Source organism: Rhodamnia argentea, chromosome 7 (assembly GCF_020921035.1).
Source record: "Rhodamnia argentea isolate NSW1041297 chromosome 7, ASM2092103v1, whole genome shotgun sequence".
NCBI classification, from domain to species: Eukaryota; Viridiplantae; Streptophyta; class Magnoliopsida; order Myrtales; family Myrtaceae; genus Rhodamnia; species Rhodamnia argentea.
This window is the reverse complement of record NC_063156.1, coordinates 29,099,705-29,126,941: the sequence shown is the minus strand read 5'-3', so window position 1 is coordinate 29,126,941 and position 27,237 is coordinate 29,099,705. Positions and strand designations below refer to the sequence as shown.

Genomic DNA, 27,237 nt, shown 5'->3' with positions numbered 1-27,237 from the left:
AGGCCAAGATGGCGATGGGAAATTCCGAGTATCCTATTCTTGGATATGATCCTCATGAGTATACATATTGTGAAAACGACGACGATAATATTAACATTGTTCTCATTCCGAACGTCGAGCACGTCACAACACAAGAAAGTCTTCATCCTCCTACCGGTGTCGAAGAAACGTCGACGGCAAATGAGCCGGAATGAAAGGGCCGAGAAAATACATCCGACTTGTGGCTGCACTTCGACAAGGTATATGATGAAAACGAAGGTAAGTATAATATAAATTGTAAATATTGTTAGCAAACATACAAATTTATCAAAGGAGACGGCTATGGAACATTCTGTCGGCATCCGACGAAAAAACATCCAACGCAAGCGGGGATCGACACTAGGCAACAACAAATTTACGGGTACGCCAATCCTAATACTCATCTTTTATTCCGTTACAATGATACACTTTATAAACAAAATGTAGCTGAATATGTTGCCCTTGATCATGCTGCGTTTACTACCGGTGAAAATTTTAATTTGAAATATTTGATAAATACTGCGATGGTTCCGCAAGCATCAACTATTCCGAAAACTACTCTTAAACGCGAACTTTTATATCTTTGTAAAAAACAAAAAAAATCTTTGGCAATTTTTTTTGCAGAATTCAATGGACGTGTGCATTTAGGTAGCGATATTTGGAGTGATCCTTGACAAATTCATTCTTATATAGGTGTCACTTTTCATTGGATAGGTGACGAATGGACCATTCAAAAAAGACTTATTGCATTTCGAGTTTTTGATTAAAAACATTCGGCTCATAATATTTATAGAATGATTAGGCAAGTTTTAGAAGAATATAATTTGATAAATAAAGTATTTTCAATTAGTTTTGATAATGCCACCGTAAATACCGCTTGCATTCCCGATTTAGAAAATATTTGTAAACCCTCTTTTGGCGGACAATTTTTTCACATTAAATGTGATTGTCATGTTTTAAATTTATGTGTACAAAATGGTTTACGAACTCTTGAGACTTCTCTCGCCCCAATAAATGGTGCAATTTAATTTTTATAGAGTCATGTCCATTTTATGAAAGCATGGGGAAATTTTTGCAAACAACACGGGAGAAGGGCGAAAAAGTTTCCAAAAGATATTTCGACTCATTGGAATTCTACCTACGAGTTACTTCATCAAACTTTTAATTACAAAGATTTATTATGTATGTTTATTTCGCAAAATATTCCCGAAATTACTTTACTTCTGCAACATTGGGACGTTTGCAAAAAAAAAATTAGAATTTTTGAAATTTTTTAATGATACTACTAATACTTTATCTAGTATTTATTAGCCTACTACGTATTTATTTTTAATAGAGTGTGTTAATATTGGTGGTGTTTTTAGTGAATATGAAAAAAATACTGAATTAGCTCGGACTATTTTAGTAATGCGAGAAAAATGGTTGCATTATTATTTCAAAATTCCTCATGTCTATTTAGTTGGTATTGTTTTTTTATCCACGTATTAAATTAGATAGTTTACTAGATTATCTGAATGTGTATTATTATGATTGTTTATATTTGGAAGATGCAATAAATATTTCAAATATACAAGGAGAGGTTAAAGAATCTATAGTACTATTATATGAAGAATTTTGTAGTAGATATGGTTTAAGTGATTGTGAATCTTTACAATCTATTGCCTCATGAAGCAAAGCTGGTGGTTCACTTAGTAGATGGTATAATATGCTCAAGAGTAGAAAAAAAAAATGGGGCAACAAGTAGTATTTCTGAATTAGAAAAATATTTAACCACTCAATTTGAGTTTCGTGATGCCGAACACAGTATAGATTTCCAAATTCTGGAGTGGTGGAAGAGTCATTCAATCAATTACCCAGTTCTCGCCCTCATCGCTCGCCAAATATTAGCAACCCATTCTTCAATAGTTGCAGTTGAACAAGCATTTAGCGTTGGATGATTAGTTTTGGACTCTCGCCGTTCAAGATTAAGTCCGGAGTCCGTGGAAGCTCAAGCTTGTATCGACGATTGGACGAAGGCTAGATTTCGACACCAAGAGCTGGATTGAGAACAAGAATTCTTTAGTGAGGATTGTGGAGATACCACCGGTTCGGGTACCACAAAGGGTAGCGACGATTGACGATGAGGTAAGTTGGGGTTATCAAGGATAAAAGAACTACATGGGCTTTGATTTTTCTATCCCAATAAGATATGTAGGCGCTTAATAATAATTCATTAAGTTCAAGCCTATTCCTCCTCTCTCTTTTTTTTCCCCAAATTTTATTGCAATGTACAATTTGATTATAATTTATAATTTATTATGTTTATTTCATTATTAATTATTTTAAAAATTAAATTTAAAAAACGGAACCGGAACCGATCCGGAACTTCCGATTCCACCTTTTGTAGGAACCGGAACCGACCACGTCTACCACGGCCCACCTAATTTCTGCAAAATCTCTCCTCCGTTACTTGGCCTCGCCGCCCGGATCTCTCTTCTAATCTCTGTTCTATTCTTCTTGTCTTCCTCCTCCATGGACCCTTCCTAACCCTCTTATTTTCCTTTTCCTCTCCACTCACAATCATTACTAGGTCACAATCTCTCGAAGGCGCCGTCTCCTTCATCCCCGCCGCTCTCTACTCCCTTTGATTACGTGTCGAAAGTGGGTTGAGATTTCAAGTACTTGGCCTCGCCGCTCACGATCTCGGCGGCTCAGCCCATGGCTCCCTCTCCACCGGCCATAGCCGTGGGCGCCGGGCCGTTTTCAGCAGCGATGAGCGGCGATTTCAAACGCAAAGTTTTGCCCTCAACCAGACCTTGACCCCCGCTTCGGCCTCGCCGCCCCGTGATCTCGGCGGCTCACCTCGGCTCCCCCACCACCGGCCGCAGATGAGCGCGAGGCCACTTCACCTGCGACTCCGATATGGCGGCTTTGTTGAGCATGTGAAAGATGAAGGTGAGGGATGTTCAGGGAAAAGAAAAGGTGAGGGGTGTTTAGGTAATTTTCTCTTTTTGTAATCCGCGGTGTTTGAAATTGAAGCTTTATCTCGATCGTCCCTATTTTTTTTTTTTTTTTTTGAGGATTTGGTCACGTATTAAATAGATTATCGTTTTCAACAACTATTTTTCTCGTAAATTTAATAAATTTAACAAAAATCGAAGAATTTACTTGTTAAATATGATTAACAAATATTCCGGACTAATTTACATATCTCAAAGCAAACTCAGAAATTGCTTTTAACGTTTTATTCCTCTTAAAAAGAGCAACAACTTTTGACTTCAAACTTTTCATCAAATAATTGACAACATGATTAGATCTTCCATCTCAAAACTTTAAGGAATTCCGGCCCGTTTATTTCGCAAAAAGTGAATAATTGAAAAATGACCGTTTTTTTCTTTTGAAATAATTAGGGGATGAAATTTTTTTCACTATCGACAACAATTTTTATTATAAATGTTTTTCATAGACAATGAAAAAACTTTTCGTTCACTCATTTTTGTAAGAGATAAAAGCAATCGTTCATAGGAGAATATTTTCTAAATTATTGATTTTTCATGAAACAAATGAAACCTGTGGAAATCCTAAGGAAGGATAAAATTGTCAATTTCTCAAATGTCTATGGTGACTAAGGAAATTGTCTAAAAAGTCATAAATATATTGCAGTTTTGTCAATTTAGTCCTAATTTTTTTTAATTTTGTCAAGTCAATCCTAAACATTTTCACGTTTTGTCAATTGAGTCCATTCGGCCAACTTTGACCGGAATCGCTAACATGGACGAGGTCATGCCACGTAGATAGTCGGCGTCATGGCCGACATTTACATCAGCAATTTTTCAGCCAAAATTAGTATGATGGACTCAATTGGCACCTAAAAATGTTTAGAACTTAATAGATTAAAAAGTTTATGATTAAATTGACAAACGTGAATATATTTGGGACATTTTGGGCAATTATCCTAAGAAAATTCCAAATAAGAGTCTAAAGTGTCCTCATTTTCTCAAATAAGAGCTTGAAATAAGTATTGTTTCAATTAAAAGGCCTAAAATACCATCATTTTCTCCGAAAAGAACCTGAAGTTGACATTTTTTCAAATAAAAATATGAAGTGAATATTATTTCAAATAAGGATCTAAAATGTTCATATTAGTCTCAAAGAAAGGCTTGACCTCGTCAACCAAAGAGCATTTTCATCCTTTAATTTTTTTTCTCTTTTTCTATTTTTTCTTTTCCTTTCATTTCTTTTTCTTTTTCCCTCTTCCCTCCGCCGACCGTAGCCGAGCTTCATCAATGGCTGACGGAGGTCGCGAGACTCAGGCGAGGGCCTCCCTCACCGAATTTTGGCGAGGGCCACCCTCGCCCGATGCCGACTCTGGGCCTCGTCAAAAAGCCAAAATAAATTAATTTTAATCCTTATAAAAAGAAAAACCGTTTCTTAAATCCCTTGCACTTACATTATTTTGTTCTATTTAGGATTAGGAATAAGCATAATCGAACCCCTTTTTTAGGGATTGGCGACTTACCCTTACAGTGACTTTGGCCCGGGACGTTCCCATTCCTCGACGCATTTGTTTAGACAAAAACTCTGTTTTTTCTTGGCTGCAGTTAGATGTCTACGATTGGCCACTGTAGATCTCACTGGTGGGAATATTCACGCGCTCCTCGATAATTTGGCCACTACAAACTCCAATTTGAGACGATTTGATCGTTTAACCCCGGGGGGGGGGGAAGGTAAGGTGCAACTTTGCATGGGTCTACATTTGGCAACACCTAATTTACCCCCATGGACATGTGGAGCATAAGCTGACGACTCATGAGTTAAGGGAATGATTATTCTTGTTTAGGTGTCATATTAGCATGAAGCTTTGCTTAAAAAGGAGACACATGGATTTTACCCAGAGAGCAAAACTTGCCCCTTTGGCCACGATGGAACACCTTTACCATAAGAAGAAGACACCTATTCATTCCTCCATGCAAAATTGTTGACACCTAAATTTTGACTAAAATTTTCAATCATTAATTAGCATAAAAATTAGGAATTATTTTTAGTTCCTACAAAAATTAGCTCATCATTCGTATTTAAGTTTGTCGTTCATGCATATCATTTGCATTTTAATTTGGACTGGCGGTGGACAGGTTTAAGTGATAGAGGTTCCGGGTTTAATTTGGTAAATTAAAACCCATACATTGGATGTACGGTCAAGTCCTTTGATCATTTATATGGTCAAAATTGTGTACGTGGGTTTTTGAACTTAAACAGATTATGGGAATCAACTAGCCAATAATACTAAGATTTTTTTAGTTATTATTTGGTATGACTCCTTGCGATTTTTAAGGAAGAAATCCAAGACCGTGGGATATCAAAAATGATCTGAACAAAAAAAAATTGTTGAATCCCTACGATCAAGGGATTTCACGGTTGCATAAAAATCGTGGGAGATTTCTCCTGGGTCTATAAAAGAGGGGAGCTTGGTTGAAAAGGGGGAAGCCTTCGTCCAGTTAAAAAAAAAGGGGACTTGACAACAGTAGCGCAGAGAGTGGGAGGCGGCCATTCTTTCAGAAAAAGGGAGCAGTGGAAAGGTGAGAAATAAAAAAGGACGAGAGGAGAGGAGGATGTCCACGGAAAGTCAAAAAAGAAAGTGATCCAATTCTCTGACATCTCCACCACGTCCAAGCTACGTAGATCAATCCCTCCGCGACGTGGGAGAGTTCTTTTTTTCGTAGATTTTCCAACGCGGCCCCGGATCGCGTCACTGTCCTTGTCCTTGCATCTCCAGCCGCCTCCTCCGTACACGACGGACCTCATCATCCGGTATTGTTCTCCATCGTCCAGCAACCTCCTCTTCGGCGCTACTGATCCAGCACTAATCTCTTAAAGTTTAGACTCAATTCGAGCCTGAACGGTGGCTGTTTTGGGACGCGAATCTGTCAAAGGTGTGCTGCTGGGAGTCTGCTAAAAAAAAAGGTGAGTTTTCTTGACTTTTAATCACTGATCTATATTTGTTTAGCTGATAGCATGTGCATACGTGCATGATCTTGATTGAAGGAATGTTGATTGGTGATAAAAAAATCAGAGAAGTTCGTTTTCATGCTCAAAACCATAAATTAATGTTTCACCGTTGAAAGTTCAGACCTCGTTCTTTTTAATCATGGAGTTGCTTGAATAATTTTTGAGAATTGATGTGGAAAACCCTTTTCTCAAAAAGCTAAATTATTCGGCGGTTTTAAATGGTTCACTTAAAAAAGGGACAAGGTCTGACTTACTTTTGGTAAACTAAAAGTGGAATTTTTGGCACACATGCAACCTACTTGGCCAAATCATGTCGTGGATAATAACCATGAAAATTGGACTAGATGAAAAGAAATCAAAGTTTGTGAGCATGATGAGGTTTCAGTACATATGTTCACGGCCAAAATTTGACATGCGGATGAGATTCGTTGTAATAATTATCTCTTGATATACTGTGTTCATCCGATTGTTTGTTTGATATTGTCTCAAATATTGCATATTCACTTGCCTAGTCCAAAAATTTTACGTCTTAGGATGCCCATGAAATATTTTTGTGATATTGCCTATCCTAGAAAGTTTCATGACTGCATTGCATGAAAGTGGATATTTTAAAAAAAAAAATTCAAGTTGATTGGGAATCTTTTCCTAATCCGCAACTTGCCACGAGCAAGGATTTGAATGCAATCGTTAACCGTAAGATTACGGATTAAAGATTGGGTTCAGATATTTGCGAAATATTTTCAAAAATCGGTTGAGATATCCACTTTCTTGATTAATTTGATTGGCATAATATCTTTAGAATGAATATTCTCTTGCGTGATATTTAAAATTTTAAAAGATATTGCATTGCATTTTTAGATAAATTTGCATCCTTAAATTAAAACTTGCACGTTAATTTACTTTTCAGAACAAGTTAACTTAGATTTGCATTCTAGGATAGAATATGCATATTAGCATTGATTTTCATGTCTAAAATAATTTATCTTTAATATGTTAGGGATTAGGCAAACCCGAACCCTAAAATATGTAAGATAATTGTCTTTAGGCATATTTTTATTTAGGGTCATTCATTAATCCGAAAATACAGAAAAAATAAAACAAGCTTGCCATGTCATTTGCATGCTAGGTTTAGATCATATAGAATTTGCATGTTTAGGTCTTCGATTAATTCATAAGTCATGTAGTCTTTAATTAGACCGTAACATCATTTGTACATTAGTTTCATTTAATTGCATGTCATCTAGGTTAGTCATGTAGTTAGATTAACTTCATGTGCATGCTTAGGATTTCCTTGCATTTAATTTAATTCATTTGCATCTTAAATTAAATTCATGCATTGCATATAGGTTAGTCTTTATCCCATTAAAAAGCAAAAATTCAAAAGTGAGAACAATTTGTCTTGGCGTATGCTTCCCGCAATTACCTTAACTTCTGGATGTTCAATTAATTGATTGTGCAATTGCATGATAACCTTTGTTAGTGACTTAGGTTAAAATCAATTAATGTTGCCCGACAAAAGTTTTTCATGAAATAAATGGTACCGAAAGGGCGTTAGAGTAATCTAGCGTAATCAAGTCCCGGACTTAGAATCTCCGGTTCGTAGAAGTAATTTAGTTCTCCCGCTAATTTACTTAGGTTTCTAATCGACCTACCAAAAATGATTAGTGGCGACTCCAATTCAAATATTTTTGCATGTTAAGTTGCGATTTGGTATGGACTTGGGAGAGTCCGAGTTAGGTTGGTTGAATAATTAACCTAACAATCCATTAGCCTATAAACCCGATTTTTAGGTCGCGACAAAAATGATGGAAAATATGCGTTTTGCTTAATGAAACAATGTAATTAAAAGAATTAACAACAAAGATGTAAAACGAATATTAGCTTTATCTATAAATAATACCGAACGTTAGGATAATTCGATTTTAAAAATCTTAATGCTAGAAAAAAAATCAATGAACGCATCGTTCGAGGAAATGTCGGATCCACATCTTCTTCATAGCCGGAGCCTTGGCCCTTCGAGGAATGTGAACATGGCGTGGCCCATTTAAAATTGTAAATCTTCACTGGCCCGTAGAATAAGCCTTTTGAATCTTCGCCCTGCGTTCCAGTTTCAAGCGACGCCAGTTCGCATTGCGCTTCTTTCTTTCATCTAGGGAGAGAACTGGAAGAAACTTTTTTCAAAATTTTCCCTTTGTTTTTTTTCCAATCGAGCGTGACAATCAAGACTTGTGTCCGTCCGGACCATGTTGCAGTTTCCGGGGTTCATGACGCAGTTCCCGGAGTCGACGAGGATGATTCCGTCGTCGTTTCTGTTGCCGTCTCAGTGGCCTCAGCCCCAGAACGAGGAGCTCTTGCTCGCCCTGGAGGAGTCCGAATTAGATGAAAAGGTGACTCTTTTCTTGTCTCGATGCTGTCATTTTCGTTCTTGCCTTTTTTTTCCCCCCTTTTTATGGGAATCGAGAGTTCTTCGAGACCCTTTTTGTCCGGTGGTGATTCTCTTTGTCATTCTGATGGGATACCATGTTGGTTTGGTATTATCGATGAAGAAGCAAATTAAAGTTGTTGACAGAGAGGAGAAGCTCGAGGCAGGGCACAGCTCTAGGTTGTTCTCTGCGATGCTACTAGTGTTGAGTTCTTTATCAGGAGCACGTTTTAATCTCTGTTTGATGACTGAATAGCTAGAGCTGTGCCAGGATTCGAGCTGCTCTGTGCGCTGATCTAATTTGCTTCTCAATTGTTTTGTCCTGCATGATCCCATGTGATCAAGGATCGAAATGCGTATCGGTATTCGCCGCAACAAAGACTTGTAATGAGAATTATGCCTTTGGGTTGTTCTACTTGAGTGGAAAAACTAATGCTCTATACAGAACTAGTGACATAATAATTGGTTATGAGGAGAAATATGCAAAGTGATCATGTTCTCGGCAATTCCGTAGAGTTTGAACCGTATGTTGAAATCTGTCACTTCGCTTTGTGCTATGCCATGTCAGATGGATGGTTCTGTCTTTCGTGTGCCTAAGTTGTAGGACTATGTAAATATTGAAATGCCCACGGAGGTATATGAAATTATGGACAGAGGCATGGCAAAAGAGAACCGTTTTCTTTGGTGGTAATACTCAGATACATGTTTCTGCATTAGGTGAGGAGAGAGAAGAATATGTTCTTCTTAGCTTCTTTGTTCTAGGAACTTCCTTATTTAATTGTTGAGTGAAAAATTTCAGATGGTTTTTCTGGCAGCCGCTTTAGATTGCTATTTTGCTTGTTTTCCAAATTGAATGTAAAGTATGAAAGGGTTAAGAGTTTAAGAACTTCAGGAGTGCTTAATGATTTCTTTAGCTGTGTTTAGTTATCTCCATCTTCTAGGAAAAACTAGAGTTAAGAGAAGAATGTTGTGGACATGTATGAATATACATATTGGAGCGTGCTAGTTCGGATGATGAAAAGTAAAAGAAGAGTACGTATTATTATAACTCTCTCATCACTTTTGAGATCTAGTAATTGGTCCATTCTTGGTTTAGGTAAAGTCCCATCTTGATGCTACTCTTTGTTCTCTCCTACTTTGCAGGTGGGATTCCCTCTCTTAGTAAAGGAATAGGATGTGTTGAAAAGGCATTGAGTTTCCTCTCTAGGCTCTGTATGCTTGTTTTTAATTCTTGCCATTAGACTTGTGTTCCACTAAGTACAACTGAGGTTACAGTTCTGGCCTATAAGGACATGCGATGTGGCAATGCACCATTATTGAATATTTTAGTCCCAAGTAACATGCTTGCTCGTGGTTCTTGCCGCTGACTGTTTTACAAGGACACATGATTAATGTTTTGGATTTTGTCATTTTTCTTTCTTATCCGTAATTTCAATTGTGTGTATATCGTGAACAGTATAACGAAATCAGAAAGTTGGATAGCAACATTGTTGTGATTGGGAAAAGTGCAGCTGAGAACGATAAAGATGCAGACGAGGAAGACGCCGATGATGATGACCCGGACAATGCTGAGGAGTCTGAAGGTGATGAATTTGAACAGGAAACTGTGTGAGATTTCTCTCTCTATCTCTTTTGTGTGTGTGTGTGTTTTTCCCTTCCTCACTACGTCAAGAAGAATTTGAGAACTAATGTCAGCTGTGAGTTTACAATGTCCATACTTTGATTCTGTAATTTTAAGTCCAGAGAGACACTGACGTGATTTTGAAGGAAGGGAAGTGGGAAGTTGTATCCTGGATATCAGTTGAGATTGTTATCTTCTCCTCTCTGAACTGGAGGGACTAGAAATATTAGCTGTGGCGGCATCTACCATCCATTTCTTCTTGTCATTTCTCCTCTCTCGGTTGCGCTAAGCCAGGTTATGTCTTCTTCTACATATCTCGATGAAGAAATCTGGGCCTTTTCCGATATTCATGTTATTCTACTATTGGTTCTGGTAGTCGGGTGAAGTCCATATGTTCTCATTTGTTCGCAAAGTGAGAGCGCACAGAATTTGATAGCTTGATTTGTAACTGGTCAAGTGACCCTCTCTCTCCTCGTGATTGAATGGATGAATCCCGTGCTGCTGCTATCTCGTCTTGCAAGTTCAAATCGCCACTTGTTGCTGACAGACTTACGATTCTATAGATAGCTGCTGCGTATTCTTTCATCTGGTTTGGTTGATGGTTTGGATCCCCTCTCGTATGAATATGAACTTGGTTGTTCTTGTTTCGTTAGACTTGGTTAGAAGTACCTTATCGCACCTGGCAGTATCATATAGTTGAATCCTGGCTATTCACTGATTCAGACTATTCGGTCACATCGATAAAGTGGTGCGGTGAGGATGATATTTTGGTTGCTGGATATCGTGGTTCTGTCTTTTGATCGTTGGACAATACCCAGTTTTAACATGTTTTTTGTGTTCACAACCACATAGTCGTTGTCTGTTTCTTACAATCTCAGTACAAGATCGTGGAAACATTTTCTTCTTTACACTATTCATCTTGTGAAGCATGCGAATAAAGAGATTGAACAATGTGTATGATTCGGGAAAAATTTCATGATGAGGAGGAATACTTTTTCAGAAATCTTTTTTCACGAAAATATATTTTTTCCTTTTCAAATTGGGGAATTCATTTTCCTCACTTTAAGTATAAGCATAAGTTCTTTGACTCGTATGTAGTTTTCGGACTGATCATTTTCGGTGAAACAATAAAATTAATTTACTAATTTTTTTTTCACTCAAACAAACATATCTCGAGAGTTAATTATCTTTTTTCAGATCTTGTGTCCACTATCTAGGGCTTGCCGTGACCTAGGGCGCGCATGGCAACACTTCTACGCAGAAACGGAAGTTGATTTTTCTATTTTTGCTTTAGAAGTTGGTTTCTGATAAAAAAAAGTCATTTGGTAATAGTTAAAAATTTTTACTTTTGAAACATTATTAACATAAATCTTCAATGAAAAATTATTATCAGCTCTTGAAAAATTTCTACTTCATTTTAAAATTTTTAAAATTTCTTTAAAAAATAATTTATATTATAAAAATATTATTTCCCTTCTAAAAATAATAAATTATTATTTATTTTTTTTTAACTCCGGTGGTCGGAGTCGGCGACTTGGGGCGACGGCCGGCGGAGGTCGGCGATGGTTGGTGGCGAGGGGCAATAGCGGGTGGCGGCTAGTGGAGGTCTATGGTGGGCGACGACAAGTAATGGTCGGTGGTAGGTGGTGATCGCGGGCGGCGAAGATCGGCAGAGGCATGTATGGTTGAAAATAGGGTGAGGGTATAATGAAAAGATGGTAAGGCGAGAAGTACTTCTTGAGTTGAGAAGCAATTTTTTTTTAACTTCTCGAATTGGGGAAAAAATAATTTCAGAAGTGAAAATTTTATTTTAGTAGAAATTTCTTTCAAAAGTAAAATTTTTTATTAAACGGATTTTTACTTCGGAAGTTATATTATCAATTAGCTTTTTACTCTGGAAGCACTTGTGAAGTGGAAATTTACTTTCACAAGTGTTATCATGTGCATCCTTTAGGCCTCGTTTGGTTCAGGATTGGAGATGAGCATTAGGGCTTTAAAGTCGCTTAGCCAAGTGCAAATACTGTTTGGTTCATTTTTTGGCTCACTTTGGCGAGATGCACTTGCATTTGAAATACTCTCCCAAGGGACTTTTGGCCAAAGTAGGTCTTGAGCTACTTTGGAAACTTGCATTCTCGGGATGCAAGTTACATCAATTAATGAAAATTTCTGAGCTTCCCCTTTTACCCTCATTCAACAACCATAATTTATGTTTCGCCCATTTGCCATCAGACACGCTCAAACCCTAAAAAAGACAGGACATACACGTCTCTGGCCCTTTTCCTCACCTTCTCTCACGACTCTTCTCGTCGACCTCTCTTGCCAGACGCCGCTATCCCCGCGGCCTCGAGATGCGGCTTTGTCTTCATTACGCACGTCGTCACGCTCGTATCTCTTCTCGGGTAAGAATTTTTTGTTTCTCTGTTTGTGTTGCCCTCAATTTTTTTGCTCGGCCATAAGATCGACGACGGATCCCCCTCTCTCTGAACTCCGGTATCTAAAGATGGGTGTTTGTCTGCTCGTGTGGCTCGCGGCGGTGATTCTTAGTTTTATAAGACTTGCCTATGTTGGTCGAGCTCAATTTGCTGTCTTGCTGTGTCATTAATGGATAAATAGCGTGGCTTTGTTGAAATGCTTTTAAATTGGTCGGTGCTTGAGTCAACGAATGTGTAATTGCGGATTGAGCTTCTTGCGCCCAAAATTCGTGTCGATACGTGCTTCACTTAGCTACTCTCTATGTCACTAGAGGAAAAGATCGTCTTTCGTTTCTTCATGTGCGATTTTTTTTTGGTTGAATTCGTGGGTTTTAAGTGGTTCGCTCGGTGGAGTCTAGGTTCTTGCTGGGTAGTGATTTCAAATGCTCCTTCTAATATTTGCTTCTTCTTGGCTTTTGATCGTTTGCCAATTGCAATCTCTAGTTTCCTTTCCACTTCTGTAATCCTACAGTAGTTGTTTCTTTAGGTTAGGTAGAAAGTCCTAGTTGAAAGCTCGGGCCTTCGTTTCAGCAAATTGAAATGGCGATGATCTTGTTCATTGGTATTTGTAAGGAGGGAATGGAAGAATTTTTCTTTGTCAAGAAATTTTGGAAACTGGGAATAGGGAAAATGTGCATTTTGAGTTATATGAATGGGGAATGGAAGTATTTTTCTTTGTTTGGTGTCCTCCTCCCACCTAATCAACTAGCTTCAGTGTATCTCCTTTGGGGACGTGCTTCATTACTCTCTCCTTACTAATTATGGGTTATCATGTAAGAGTCAGAATTTCGATATTTAGAATCATATTCAATTTATCTAAGTAAAGCTTGAAATTTGTTTGAATGAGCCACATCTCATCTAATTTTGCGAATTGTAGTAGTGTCTTTTTTTTAAGTGAAACAATCACTTGTTTATGTTCATATTATTACGGGATGGCGAGTTCATCAAAGGAAAATGCAATTTGACTTGCCGAAGATGTGAAAATATTTTGTAAGTTGTGTATTGAGAAAATTGAAAAAGACAACCGTCTTGCAACCAACAAAGAGATGGATGGGCAGTCATAATTAACAAGTTCGAAGAATTAACGGGCGAAAAGTATGACAAAATTCAAAGGAAGAGTAAGTGGGATAATCTCAAGGAAGAATGGAAAAGATGGAGGGCACCGATTTTAAGTGAAATAGGATTGGGATGGGATGACAAGAAGAAAACCATTATTGCGATTAATAAATGGTAGGATGATAAAATTAAGATTCATATTACTTCCTCTTTTATTTTTTTGTTAAATTGAAGGTCATTGATATAACTTATTGAAATACTCTTATCATTATAACATGCTGATAATAAGTTTAAGCCTTTTAGGACGAAAGACATACATCCCGATCTTGATATGCTGTTGACTAGAATGTTCAGTAGTACACCGGAGGAATCACATGGAATCCTGGACAAGGTTTGCATATTGAGGAGGATGTTGATGCCACACAACCTAATATCGCTGATGTTGATATATTTGCTGATGATATTTTGGAGTCCGAAGGTGGTGAAAATATTGTTGAACAAAATGCAACTCAAACCCGCAAAAGAGTGACGCGGACTTCAATGAGGCAAGCTCGAGGAAAGAAAGAAAAGAGAATGACGCCACAACAACAACTTGAAAACCAAATTGAAAGGATGGTTTCCGCTAGGGGTGAGCGGTTCTCGATTTGGTCCGGCTCCCATCAATAATCGGGAATCGCGGACCGGTGGTCCCGGTTCCCACTTTTCCGAACGACAGACCGGACCGGCCTAGCCACCCTCGGAACCCGGAATCGGATCGGGCCGTCGGTCCGGTCCGATTCCCGGGCGATTCTAAGGGTTTCCGGTTCGCGGTTTCGAAAAGTAGATGCACACTTTGATAGAAGACGCGATCGAGCTCGAGGTCAAGGAAACAAGGGTCGGTGTATCACGAGCTCGGCGGAGTCAAAGCCTCTTCAATTGACAGCTCTGGATCGAACCTTGAATGACCTAAACCTAAATAACAAGTAAACGTTAGGTTTATTTTTTTAAAAAAAAATTTAAAAAAGGATCGGTTCGGTCCGAGTGGTCCTGTCTGGTCTTGGGCCCTGGCCTGGGAACCGGACCGCCCTGGTCACCGGTTCCAATTTTAAGAACCGAAAATCGGACCAGATCCCCCTAAAATCGGGAACCGGGCCATCGGTCCCCGTCCGATCCGAGCGGTCTTTTTTGCTCGCCTCTAGTTTCCGCTATTGAAAGTAGGAGCAATGCCACATCTCAAGCGGATTACGGACTTGGTCCTTGCAAGGACTTCATGTAATTGGTGGATTCCATACCCGAGATTGTGCAAGATGAAAAGTTATACTTTTTCCCAATCAAACATTTTAAGGAAAAGAAAGACAATTGACAAGTCTTCATGAGCTTGAATAGTGATGCACTAAGAGTGAAGTATCTCAAAGTTTGAGTTGGATGAGCTTAGTCATAGCTAGGATATTGTAGTATCTTGTTTGTATTCTTCACTATGTTATTTTATTTTCTTGTGAGATTTTTATTTGGTTTATGTGTGAACCCAATTTTTATTATTTGTTTTTGATGTAAGAACTGTTTCCAATATCTATTCATTAAGTGGTATTGATTTTATCCCTATTCCATTCTATGGAGGTATGTGGTTTAATTTCTACATTGTTATTCGTATGATAGAAGAATATTCTTGGTTGAAAGTTATAAATTTTTATTGGAGGATATGATGTTGGTATTTGGTGATATTTAGCTGGTCTAAACATTATTATGTTGCAATAATCATAAATATGCATCGGTCACTCATCTGTTCACCATCCAAACAAAGCAAAACTACTGCGTCTCATAAAAGTTTGCTTGCCATCTCTGTTCAAACATCATTTAATTGGTGGGTTTTGAGTTTGACCCCTCTCTCTCTACTTAGCAGAAAATTGAGATTGCACACCACCCACTTGCATTTAAAGCTATCTTATATACCAGGTTTGACAATTCTCTACTCTTGGCCATAATAACAAGACAGTTCATTTTTGTCCTCCTCCTTCATTTAGGGGTACAAAACATCCTCTCCCACTTTCAATTTTAGAAAAAGTCTCCTTGATATTTACTCTGCTTTTCTGTTCTCTCGCTCTCTTATTTTTACACTTGTTCTTCCGCTTGTTTGCTGATGGTGGGAATGAAACTTTTTCCGTGGGTAAGCAAATATCCCATCCCCTCTCCCTCTACTCTTCCTCTGCTGATGTGGCGGATAAACCGGCGGACTTTTAGTACAAATCCAGAGAAAAAAAAAAACTCAGGCAATTCGAAGGGAGATCTCACTCTTTCTTGGGTACATCTTATCTTTTCTCATGCTTGTGTAAAGTTCCTTTTTTTTTTTTTTTTGTGGCCACTAAAAGCAAGAAGATCCCTGGAGAGGTGTTACGGAGTATTTTATTTCCAGCATTTCCTGTTGCGTTGCAGACTTTATTGCAATTACCCTTCTTTTCTAGTTCTATGTTATAAGAAATGGTAACTTTATCTACTTACTTGTTTCAATTATGCGGTTATCTTTGTAATTTTTGGAGGAAAATTCAATGACTTATGTAATCATATTTATTAGAAAGATCTTTTGATTGTACACGTCATATTTTGACTTTTTTAACTTATAAATTTGTTAATGTGTCTTTTACGTTACTCTCAATGAGAAAATATAAAAATTGCAGTCTTTTTTTTTCCTCATTTTAAAAAAATTAAAGTTAAAAAATATTAAATTGGGACATCAAAGGACTTTTCAAATTTAAAAGTTTACCAAATAGCATTTTCTCCAAAGTTACATCCAAATGCATTTTTCAATTACAGTTTACCAAACAGTATTTACATTTCATCAAATCCCTTTAGCTCAAAAATATTTGCATTTCGTCAAACCTCTTTTGCCGAAAGCTGAACCAAACGGGGGCCTTAGAGTCCCTGATGGCATTTTGTCAAATTATGTCTCCACCATAACACTTTTTTTTTTCTGCACAAACCAATCTGGACCAAAGTCCGAGTTAGAATATTCCTTTTTTTGAAAGTGCAGGAAGGTTTCTAGACGAACCATTTTGGACAAAGGTCCAAGTTAGACTATTCATTTTCTCGAACGTGTTTCTAACTGAATTCCCTAAGTCCATATTCGCTGGCCATTACTTTTAAATTCTGGCGTGATGCCATTTACGAGTTTTTCACGTAGGATAGGAGGATCAGGAGGACATTAGGTTCCACGTTTATTGTATGAGCATGCGTAGAAGTCACTGGTTTTCGCCCGACAGACACAGGAAAAGTCTCAACTCTTTAATAGTTTGAACCCAAGATCTGTCTTTCCCTCCTATTCAGTTTGGTAGAGTCAATATTTTAATTTTGTTTTTGTTTTTTATTTTCTCTTCTCTCTGTATAGCGGTCAAGGTGATGTCTCGGGCAACTTTGAACGCTCCCCATATTGATCCGGTGCATTCGAAACTAGTTTCGGATCGAGTCTTGGAATCACGTCGGGTTCAATCAAAGCTATTTCCAACCTCCACCTGAAAGGGTTCGAATTGGCTCCCGGTGGCCGGCCTATTGAATTTCCCCAGCTGTGGAGGGTCCCTTGGTCCGCATGGGTTGTTAATTTCCAAATACTCGACCCCTTTTCCCCCCAACCTAAAAGCAAGGAAGACCGCGTCAAAGGGCAATGGTCTAAGTTGCCAACCTGTCGTGTCCTCACGACCAGCTCTCGATAGCCCAAATCTACTTTTGGCGCGTCCCCCATTCTTTATTTCCTTGTCTTTCCTTAGGGCAAGATCGCGCTGCCTTCACGACTCCTTCCACCTGTCCGGGGGAATCATCAAATCATATAGATTAATTAAGGCTAATTCGAGTCGATTAAGGCATATTCCGTCCTTGTCTTAATCAAATTGGCTGTTGCGGTTTGACCACGCATCGCCCTCCCACTTGCTTTCGAACAAAGTAATCGTCGGCACCAGAAATTTCGGGTCCAAATGCCTCCTCCTCCACTAGCATCCACCACTCTTCCATTCCGCACCTCCCGGGCACTATTCTCTTTTCCTTCGATGACCTGCAACACCCACATCAAAAAGAAGAGTTAACCCCAAATCAATCAACGATACAGAAAATCACTTAAATAGATTGGCATAGAAAAACAAACAAACGACTAATTACGCACATTTCAATGACGGTAAATGAATACGCAGTTTCGAAATTAATGAAGGGAATAAGAATGCGTGAACTGCCAAATCAAGTGCGACCAGACCCAGAGGATTCACGCATCACGCAATGTTCAAAATAGCTGTACACAGTGGATTTGGTCGTGTAACGTCGGATGCAGAGGACTCGTTTTCTTTTCATCCATGTCGCGTGAAAAAATTTGGGGGGCGAAAACGCATGTCCGAAGTCCCCTCAGCCAAAACAAAATTGTTGGAAGGAATTCTTTGGGAACGAATACTGTACAGGCTCTAATCCAATCACACTTGTCATTCCCGATTGTAATTCTAAATTCGTTTTTAAATCTGTGTAAATCACTCTATCTTTATCCTCCTCGTCTCGATTCTTCTCGATTTTTCCCGTTTCCGTTTCAGTGGCAGTACTTGCAGCAGTGACCGCCTACCCAAACCTTCCTCGGCTCAACGTAGAAGGGGTAGCAACGTAATTTCCCCGCTCTGACCTGGGAATGAACCGGCGGCGACCGGCTCCCGGTACGCCACGGGTCACCGGTCGCGTGCGTTGGGGAGTTGCGGGCGGAGAGGTCGATGCTGGATGTGGAGGACGCAGCCGGAGACACGACCTTCAGCGATTCCGGCGGAGACAGAACGGCTCTGATCTTCTTGGGAGAAGCCGACGTCAGGGAAGCTCTGTCGTATTCCGCGATCAAGTTGGCCAGGTCCTCGTCGGACTTCACCGAGATCAGCGTCTCCAAGTCGCCGTCCGGCAGCATACACCTCAACGCGACGGAGAACCCGCAGAACTCCATAAGCTTCACCATCAGCTCTGCAACCAAAGAAACGCAAAACACGACATGTCAACACCAATCCTCCAGAACCGAAACCGATCGGAGCCTCTCCGCGACAGGACACTTGATCGAAATAAGAAACGACGGACGAACCTGCGTAGGATATGGAGCGGTCGACCGACAGGATCCTGGTGAAGCCGCCGACGTAGCGCAGCTCGCCGTCGGACTTGCGGAGCACGATTTTACCGCCGTAGCTGCAGAGAAACTTCAGAGCGCTCGACATCTTGCTCGAATCTACAGGTTCTCTCACCATCTTGTGTACTGTCAATGTAAGAAGGCGGTGGAGGAGGAAGACGACTTGGACTCGGACTCGGATCGCTGGGGATGGCGAGTTTTGAACTCGGAGTAGGGCTTCAAAACAGAGGGACGAGTCGAGTAGGGTATTTATAGTCGGGGGGGGGGGGTTGGGGTTTTTGCTTCGGGGGATAGGTTCGGATTCGGGTGCGGTGCCACGCGGGTTCAACCGACGAAACGGAACGGACTTTCCTTTTTTTGTCGTTCACGCCAGGTGGGGCGATATTCGGATATTCGGAGTTTTGGTCGAATGTTAGGAAAGGGATGGCCAGAGGGCGGGCCCCACCGGGACCCACGTGGCCAAGTGGCACAGGATCCTCGATGCCAAGAATTGGTTCGGTGGCGCTTTCTGGTGCGGCCGACTCTTCGGTTCACACATATTTTCGCATACTAGAAAAAAGAAAAGAAAATTTTGCTGCTTACGTGTCTTTTCTTCTCCATAATCTCTCATTATTGCATCGAAACAAAGAGGCGCGCAAAAAATAAAATATAGGAGTTGGCCAAAAATCCCTCTAAACACGGTCGTCAATAGAGTTCTAATTTGTTGACCCATTGTCGAGCAACCCACGGTAGGAACGGTACGTGAAATTTGACTAATTAGGATAAACATATCGGGGACGGGTAGATTTGATTGTGGAATTTGCTCGTGCGGCGTCCGGCGAGCCGAGAACGCCAGGCCGTTCTTCCCTTCTCGTGTTATCCCATAGAATAGTAAGGCGAATAGCTTTCATGTATCGGATCTTACCATGCCCAGCTAAGCTCGGTCATTCAGTATGAGTAGAACACTTTATGCATCATGAGTGATTTCCGCCTATCATGGCTTCATCAAGAGAACAACATAAGCTTTTGACAAGTTTGTACACGGGAGGCCAATCCCGCTTCAGAGCTCCTAATGGTATATTCATTCTGACTTAGAACTCCTAATATAGACCACTCCCGACGCCACTCCGACGAACTAGTTGCATCTTCCCTTCTGCATCGCTCACTCACTATGATAACACCATCGAGCTTCGCTCAAAAGTAGGTAAGGAAGGATCCCATCCACTGGGTCACAAAACTTTTGATCCGTAACAAAAGCACATGCGTAAAGGAGATAACATCGATTCCGTTATCAAATTGAAAAATCTAACCCAAAAATTTAAGCGAATAGATAGAGGGAGATCGCTAAATGTGAAGAGTACATAAGAAATGTTGTCGACCATGTTGTCGGACGATAATTTAACACGTCTCGGATAGGACAAGATTCGCCGATGATAGAATATAAAGCATATTCTAATTCTCAAAGTTTCAGTCCACATCTCCCGAAGACGAGGAAAGGGAACATACGAGTGAGAATGGGGTTTCCTGGAAAAGCAATCGCGTGGGATATTTTTGAATTTTCCCATTGGAAATTAACACGTTACAGCCTTTATAAGCATATCATGAAAAGTGATTTATGCTTCCTAAAATCGTTGGAATCGCCTAATTTGAGAGAAAAGTTCCAAAATAAAAATCGTTAGCTTACCAATTCAGTCCTAAACTTTTAATGGACCAATTTAATTATAATCATTTGGTGTTTAAATATCCCATCCGGCTAATTTTGACCAGAAATCGCCGACATGAATGTTATGTGGCACTACTGGCGACCCTTGCCTAGGTCATTACCGGTTGTGGGAGAAGCCTGGCAGGATATTTTTTGTTCATGTTAGCGCAAATTGTGCCACGTAGAACGGCCGAGCGATTTCTCGCCAAAATTGACCGGATGAACTGAATTGACACATATAAAAAAAAAATTTAAAATTAAGTTGGTCCAATTGAAGATTTTATGATTGAATTGATATCAATGCAATAGATTTATAAATTTTTTTTTATACTTTCTTTCCTAATTTGATGGTAATGTTCAGTCGGTTTCAGTGACTTGGTCAATAATTCTAACTTCGTACGGGGCAGTGAAAGCCCTTGGGCACGAGAACTGATGGGCGTGAGGATGCCACAGGAGCAAGGCATTTGCAAAGACTGTTTACTTTTTGGTTTGACTTGGAGGTCTTCTTCATCCCTTCGTCGTATTTTCCCTTTCCGGAAAGCTCTCGTCGACGAAGTCTTCTTCCAAGTCTCGAAGCACATGCTTCGCCGAAACGTTCGACCTCAGCCGACCGGGTTCATGTACCTCAAGCCGATCCAACGGACGAGTCGGGGCCGACATGCGGGGCACGGATCCGGGTTTCGGTTCAATCATGTAACGCGCCATGCCCCCGCCCGGAATTTTTCGGGGCGCGTACGTGGACACGAATGAAGGGGGGGGGTATGGGGGACACGTGGAGGCCTGTCCGGGCATCAGTTGGACCGTAGCTGAGATTCTATTTCTTGGTTCAGTGTACATCGAGCTTAGAACTAAAAATATATAGGATCAATGAGCGCCATCCCGTGCACTGGCTTGTTCAGAATCCAAATCTGATGTCTCTTTCTTTTACCGAGAAACAGACGATAACAGGGCAGATTCCTCACGTATGGCCCAGGTTGAGGACGATGGAGATGACGGGATTGGCGATGTCGTCCATTGGAACGACATGGACAAGAATCCGTCGATATTCGATGCTCCGGTCCGTGCTAGTGGATTCAAATGGAGTGGAAACGGGTGGTCCCCGTTCGCTCGCGACGCATTTTCTGGCCCTGGTGGATCCTCCCTTGGCTCCCCACGCTTATGGGTGATCAGATGATGATAGGATTCTTGACAGAGCTTACCAAGAAATTGTAATGATTAACGCTTAATCCAATCCGTCAGCCAAGAGATGTGTTTCGACATGAGATCTGATCCTGACCGGGGCTTCCTAATGAGGCCGCGCAGTGCAGAAAGAGCCAGAGTCAATCGGTTCTTGATTAGTATTCAGGGAATTTAAGATTCGAAAGGCCGATAGATGGAAATGAACTTGAGAAGTTGGCTCTTCTCTTATGCACTCATACGATTTAACATCATATCAATACGCCTGTACAAGCTGGAATACTAAGCTGGATCCCTACACTTGCATTACACTTCTCATATGAGCTGAAAATATCACAATTTGTTCGAACTCCTGATTAGAGTGTGAAGTTGAGGGAATGGAAAGTGAATTTGGATCTCCTCTTAGCGCTGCCACCTTGACCCATTCGCTGCAATGATTTGGCTACCGACTCTTTCATCGATTCGGGACCACACACCAGGACTCCGATATCGGATCCTCCGGTTTCGTCTCGAAACTTGGTGAAGATATCTGTTGAAGTTCATGATGTCCAGGGTTAAGGCACTTAGTCCTTTTCCGAGTTTAAGGTCCTTATTCAAATGGGGAAACAGGTCCGTTATCAAGAAGTAAGGAGATTCGAGTGCATGAAACTGAAAAATTACCTTGGAAATTAGGCCTGCCTCCATAATGAACTTCATGCTCCTGAAAAGGGTCATGTGGCTCCATCGAACTTGGCTCCGTGAAACCGCCTGCTTTTTCCGGAGACGTCGGAGGAACTGCTTTCTTAATTCGTTTCCGTCTCAGCATAAGCGCCACGGTCATGCTGACTATAACGGATATGACGAAACAAGAAACGAGAATAAGATCAACCACCCAAGATGGGACTTTAGTTTTGCTGTCTGCACCCTTAGGCTTGAGGGTGCCGGCTTTCTTTTCCGATGGTACAAGAATGTGGTTGAAACATATGAGAAGAACGAAGAACAGAACCGATGCAATCCCAAGTATTGCAGCTGTTACAGTTGGCTTATCGAACCCGTGGATTGCATAACTTGTACCTTCTGCATCAAAATGTACAATTTGCCCTTGAGATAGCGCATCTTGGAGGACTCTTGCAACTGCATCTGGCTGCTCCTCTCGGGTCACGTAAACCTTCAGTTTCAGATGCAATTTCCCCAAGCACTTATCGAGAAGTATATGCGAAATCGAGCTCAACAGGGACATGTCCTGGGATCTCTTTACAGCGTGAATTAGATGAATCTTTTCAGGGAATCTGTGTCGGCTGCTTCCTTTGGCTGACACAATCTCCTGCAAAATGCTCAGAAACGGCGTTATCCCGATTCCCCCGGCTATCAGGAGCATACTGTCATATCTGCAGAAAGTACGTTTCGCTTTAAGTACGCTGGGAAACTCGTAAGCATATAGTTAGCAGTTAGCCCATAAGAAAGATCGCTGCCAAGGCTTCGGAGCCAACCTGAGGAAATCAACCGTGGAAGGCCCGTATGGACCTTCAATTGCCACCTGTATACACTTCGTTCGATGAGTATCTGAATTTAGCTCCTCGGTTATCATACGACAGATGGTATTTGTCCACCATCCTTCGCATTTGATCATCAACGACATCGTGTCCTCCTGAACATTGGAGCTGGAAGTTATGCTGAAGGCATGCCACTGAAGTTCAGAAATTCTCGGAACTTTCATAAAAACCACACTCGTCGGAGAGTATTTCAGTTCTGCAAGTAATAGTAAGTTAATAACCTGCTTTGAAGAAACTTAAACTGTGATAATGTGAAAATATTCGGAGTGCCAAACAAGAGGAAAGTCAGATTTACTCGGGTCTTTTGGCAGGGTAAGCTCAATAGCTTCACAAGGCAACACTTTTGCCGAAAGAACGTTCGTGTACGGTCTTGATTGTATGATCCTGAGCAGCTTGTCCAGGCCAAATAAAAAGACTCCAGGAAATATCATGTAGAAATGTCTATCCCCAGCATGAAACAAGTAAAACAATATGAACAGTATGTACAAATGGTGCGTGTAATAGAAGATTTCGAATTGTTTTCTCCTGATAAAAGGAAGAGATGTGATCCAAATAACAAGCCCCAGCACCAGAGCAATCTCTCCGGCGAGGTATATGCGGCCCGTCTTTTGCCATTTCCATACCTGCTTGTTAGAAAAGAGTGAGTGCGGTCGAATTCCAATTGTTTTTGTCCGGCATAGTGCGGTTACTTCAACTGAGTCGAAAGAAAAATTAGAGATCACCTCATCCTGGATCACATGGCTGACCCCCCAGATGAACAAGGTGCTTGCACCGTGAAAAGTAGCGAAAACTATCATGGCGGTGCCGAGCCACGTATGGTACCTCACAGAAGCTTCGAACTGGATGCCTAGCAAGCGAAGCACAGGCATGACCCGCAAAATTGGCAAGAGAAGAAGTGCCAAGCAGGCTTCTGCTAGTAGCCCGAACCGAGTTGCTACTTTCATGTACTTCAGTTGCCATCTGCAATAAACGTATTACTAGTTAGCGCCTATTTAAGCACATAACTACTTGGTTTAAGACGCGATCGCTTGCACTCACACGCTCAGTTTAAGTGATTTAATTGGCATCAGCTTCTCGAAGTCATTAGAGATGCGGCAGTAGAAAGTCCATGCCAGGAAAATCACGAACGCGAGAATGCCCAGGATCTCTATTACCGATATGATTCCCACAAGGCTGTTCGCTATGATTGGATAGGAGAGAGCCGATACCGAAGACTTCCTTTGCCTACTGCCAATATTAGCACGAAAAGAGAAAGGTTCGACACTCCAGACAGTGAAAACATATTAATTAACCGTTCAACTTAAGCTTTTTACCGCCTGCTTATCGCGCTGCGGGCTGTTTCAGTCAGGTACAGGGATCCAACAATGGCAAGAGCAATGATAGGAAATGTGTAGACAGCCAAATTGAGACCTGAAAATAGAGGGAACACAAAATTACTCTTCCTACAATAATTCGTGTGCGTCATCAATACCACTCGCTCTTTGTTTGTGTTTCTGCTGATAAGAAAATGATAGATGCAGCTTCAATTTTCAAACCAAGTACCATTAATCGAACCCTACGAACTATAGTGTTAAAGTGGAAGAGGCTGCTTTCAGCCATACGACTCTAGCTTCTAGTTTAGATTTAAAAGCCAATAGGGCAAATACCATGATAGCCAAAAACCGTGCCGCGAGCACTGTCCTCGGCTCCCTTCCATTTCCTCGTCCACATTTCTGTGGGCTTGAGGATCCAGAGGGTGACCCAACCGGCAAACACCGAGATCATCAGAGTCTTTAGGAGAGTGAGAACCGTTGCTCTTGCCATCATGCCCATCTTCCGAGTGGCTTACTCTGTTTGCTCGAGGCACGGTGCGGTGGCTGTCTCTTTATAGCGAAAATCTAACAGAGACGTCCTTCATGGGATGACACAGATATAAGGATTTGTCGCTGAGCCAGCTCAAGAGTGGCCTATCACTTCCAGAGCCACTTCCACTTAGTTGGAAAAATGAACCATGAACTTCAATCCTAAGTGCTGAGATATGTATCATATAGTAACGCCTGAATCATAGTAGAATATTCTCGCCCTTCATCATTTCCGCATCGATCCAATACGGAGAAAAAGCAGGCGGGCCAGTTCTCCCGTTGAGGATGATGATTGAGAAAACTTTCCTGTTTTCCTAGACACGAAAGTTGGGTTTGCGTCAATTCCGTCTATTGAGCGATCAGTTCAGCGACATTGTACATGCCTTCTGCCCTCTGCCTTAATATGGTCCAATGCTTATTTAGTGGGCTAAATGGTCCACCACCCACTACTCCTTCCCGTATCTTTCTTATTTCTCCTCGTGATTTTAACTCTTCTCTTTGGGTTGGGACTAAAGTGGGAACCTAGGAATTTAGGTACAACTGGTACACAGATTTCCAATGAACAGATGATTAGATTGAAGTTATTTACTTTTGCTGTTGATATCAAGATGGCCAACCAAATACACAGATCACATTGAGAAACTTGTTCATTTTCTCTAGAAATACAAACGTTGACAATGGAAATTGTTTGGCCACAGCAGAAGAGAAGGGCTTCAGTTCATCTATCCGAAGGCAAGAACCGATTTCTAAGAGAGAGAGAGAGAGAGAGAGAGAGAGAGAGAGAGAGAGAGTAAAACAAATAGATTGCTGTGCTGTGAACCATTCTCATTCTCTCAAAAGAGTGATGATGGCACCGGATCAAGTTGCATCCTTTTGCTTTGGAGTGTACTCTCTGCTCTCTCATCAGAGGAAAACTTATTTTTTCTGGGCACAAAACTGAATTCCCAAGTGTCGTGTGGGGCAAGAACAGGAATGCAACCATGTGGATTCTTAGGAGTTAGCACTTTGTGAGACAAACTGGATGAGTGACCATGTCTCATGATGCAACCAGATGGTTCCAAGAACCAAATCTTCAAGGTTAAGCTTTGACCAGATAGCAGAAAGGAGAAAAAGATATGAAGTTCAGTGCATTCCTGCTGGAAACGCACTCGTATCAGCCGAGAGAGGTTGATGAAAATTGGAATCCACGAACAGAGAACTCCCAAAAAAGTAATTTCTCCAACTCCTATTGAACTTGAAACAACCAGAATCCATCAGATGGATTCGATACAATATCCTTCAAATATACCTCAGATTGTAGAATACTAGCTAGCTATCGGAATTGCAATCTCCATATCTTTGCTACTAATAACGGGGTGGTCGAGGCTCTTTGAACACCCAACTAATCTTCATCGAAGGCGACAGTCTCCCACCTCACATATATATACACCTGATAATTACGGACATACAGGGCTATGCTCCTCAGGCGGCCCCACGTCGTGACTGCAACCTGATAAGTTGTAGCTACAAGTCCGTACCAATGATCTGTTGTGCATCTCTCTTTCCAGTTACATCCTACATCAATTAGGACCATGTAGATGTGGCCAAATGGAACCGTGGGCCCGGAACTGGCTCGGCGGTTCCAGGCCGGTTCTGACCCGTTTAATAATTGAAAAAAGGAGAGGGATGGGGAAAGAGCCCAACGACTCTTTGGGCCGTTGAGTTGCTTCAACCAAAAAAAAAATGATTTTTTTTAAAGTTAAATAACCCTCCTTTTTCCTATAAATACTTATCATCCTCCTTTCATTTATCTCACAAATCCTCTCAACAATTCTCTCAATTCTCTTAAATTCTATCAATCTGCTCAATTCTCTCAATCTCGCCTCAATTTTCTGAATCGGATTTCCAATCAATTCTCTAAAAAATGGCAAGTGGAAGCGAAATACTTGGAAAGGCCAAGATGGCGATGGGAGATTCCGAGTATCCTATTCCTAGATATGATCCTCCAAAGTATACATATTGGAAAGATGACGACGATAATATCAACGTTGTTCCCATTCTGAACGTCGAGCACTTCCCAACACAAGAAAGTCTTCATTGTCTACGGGTGTCGAAAAAACGTCGACGGCAAATGAATCGGAATGGAAGGGCCGAGAGAGTACATCCGACTTGTGGCTGCATTTCGACAATGTATATAATAAAAGCGAAGGTAAGTATAATATAAATTGTAAATATTGTTCGCAAACATACAAATTTATGAAAGGAGACGGTTACGGAACATTTCGTCGGCATCCGACGAAAAAACATCCAACGCAAGCGGGGATCGACATTATGCAACAACAAATTTCCGGGTA

General features: G+C 40.8%; 3 protein-coding genes and 1 long non-coding RNA gene across 6 annotated transcripts; 1 reads left to right on the top strand and 3 right to left on the bottom strand.

The window, feature by feature from the left end:
- Positions 1–6,903: 6,903 nt before the first annotated feature.
- On the bottom strand, positions 6,904–25,259 carry LOC115749527 (ferric reduction oxidase 8, mitochondrial). 3 transcript variants are annotated; one of them, XR_007199186.1, is made up of 10 exons: positions 24,710–25,259; positions 24,380–24,473; positions 24,102–24,290; positions 23,786–24,023; positions 23,359–23,686; positions 23,001–23,259; positions 22,192–22,898; positions 21,782–22,060; positions 7,103–7,105; positions 6,904–6,920 (listed from the first exon to the last, which is right to left on the bottom strand). XR_007199186.1 is itself a non-coding variant. In XM_030686382.2 (8 exons), the coding sequence occupies exons 1-8, from the start codon at positions 24,873–24,875 to the stop codon at positions 21,888–21,890; spliced, it is 2,154 nt and encodes a 717-aa protein (XP_030542242.1). In that variant the 5' UTR covers positions 24,876–25,259; the 3' UTR covers positions 21,729–21,887. The 3 variants fall into 3 exon arrangements, 2 of the variants coding, with proteins under 2 accessions (XP_030542242.1, XP_048138174.1); XM_030686382.2 differs by lacking the exons at positions 6,904–6,920; positions 7,103–7,105 and having other exon boundaries at positions 21,729–22,060; XM_048282217.1 differs by lacking the exons at positions 6,904–6,920; positions 7,103–7,105 and having other exon boundaries at positions 21,729–22,060; positions 24,102–24,287.
- Positions 8,112–10,553, top strand: LOC115749530. The gene is made up of 3 exons (XM_030686385.2): positions 8,112–8,390; positions 9,882–10,033; positions 10,169–10,553. The coding sequence occupies exons 1-3, from the start codon at positions 8,247–8,249 to the stop codon at positions 10,182–10,184; spliced, it is 312 nt and encodes a 103-aa protein (XP_030542245.1). The 5' UTR covers positions 8,112–8,246; the 3' UTR covers positions 10,185–10,553.
- Positions 9,914–25,807, bottom strand: LOC115749531. Its single transcript, XR_007199187.1, has 3 exons — positions 25,794–25,807; positions 15,432–15,444; positions 9,914–10,052 (listed from the first exon to the last, which is right to left on the bottom strand). It is a non-coding gene; the product is annotated as an uncharacterized LOC115749531 (long non-coding RNA).
- LOC115749528 lies at positions 17,950–18,903 on the bottom strand. Its single transcript, XM_030686384.2, has 2 exons — positions 18,633–18,903; positions 17,950–18,517 (listed from the first exon to the last, which is right to left on the bottom strand). The coding sequence occupies exons 1-2, from the start codon at positions 18,790–18,792 to the stop codon at positions 18,105–18,107; spliced, it is 573 nt and encodes a 190-aa protein (XP_030542244.1). The 5' UTR covers positions 18,793–18,903; the 3' UTR covers positions 17,950–18,104.
- Positions 25,808–27,237: the final 1,430 nt, after the last annotated feature.

What these genes read in the sequence shown, in the direction of transcription:
- LOC115749530 (XM_030686385.2), top strand. Translation starts at nt 8,247, where the DNA reads ATGTTGCAGTTTCCGGGGTTCATGACGCAGTTCCCGGAGTCGACGAGG. An exon ending in AGTCCGAATTAGATGAAAAG is followed by an intron (nt 8,391 to 9,881) that starts GTGACTCTTTTC and finishes TATCGTGAACAG; the next exon opens with TATAACGAAATCAGAAAGTT.
- LOC115749528 (XM_030686384.2), bottom strand. Translation starts at nt 18,792, where the DNA reads ATGGTGAGAGAACCTGTAGATTCGAGCAAGATGTCGAGCGCTCTGAAG. An exon ending in CCGCTCCATATCCTACGCAG is followed by an intron (nt 18,518 to 18,632) that starts GTTCGTCCGTCG and finishes CTTTGGTTGCAG; the next exon opens with AGCTGATGGTGAAGCTTATG.
- LOC115749527 (XM_030686382.2), bottom strand. Translation starts at nt 24,875, where the DNA reads ATGGGCATGATGGCAAGAGCAACGGTTCTCACTCTCCTAAAGACTCTG. An exon ending in CACGGTTTTTGGCTATCATG is followed by an intron (nt 24,474 to 24,709) that starts GTATTTGCCCTA and finishes CTCTATTTTCAG; the next exon opens with GTCTCAATTTGGCTGTCTAC. An exon ending in TCCACGGTTGATTTCCTCAG is followed by an intron (nt 22,899 to 23,000) that starts GTTGGCTCCGAA and finishes TACTTTCTGCAG; the next exon opens with ATATGACAGTATGCTCCTGA.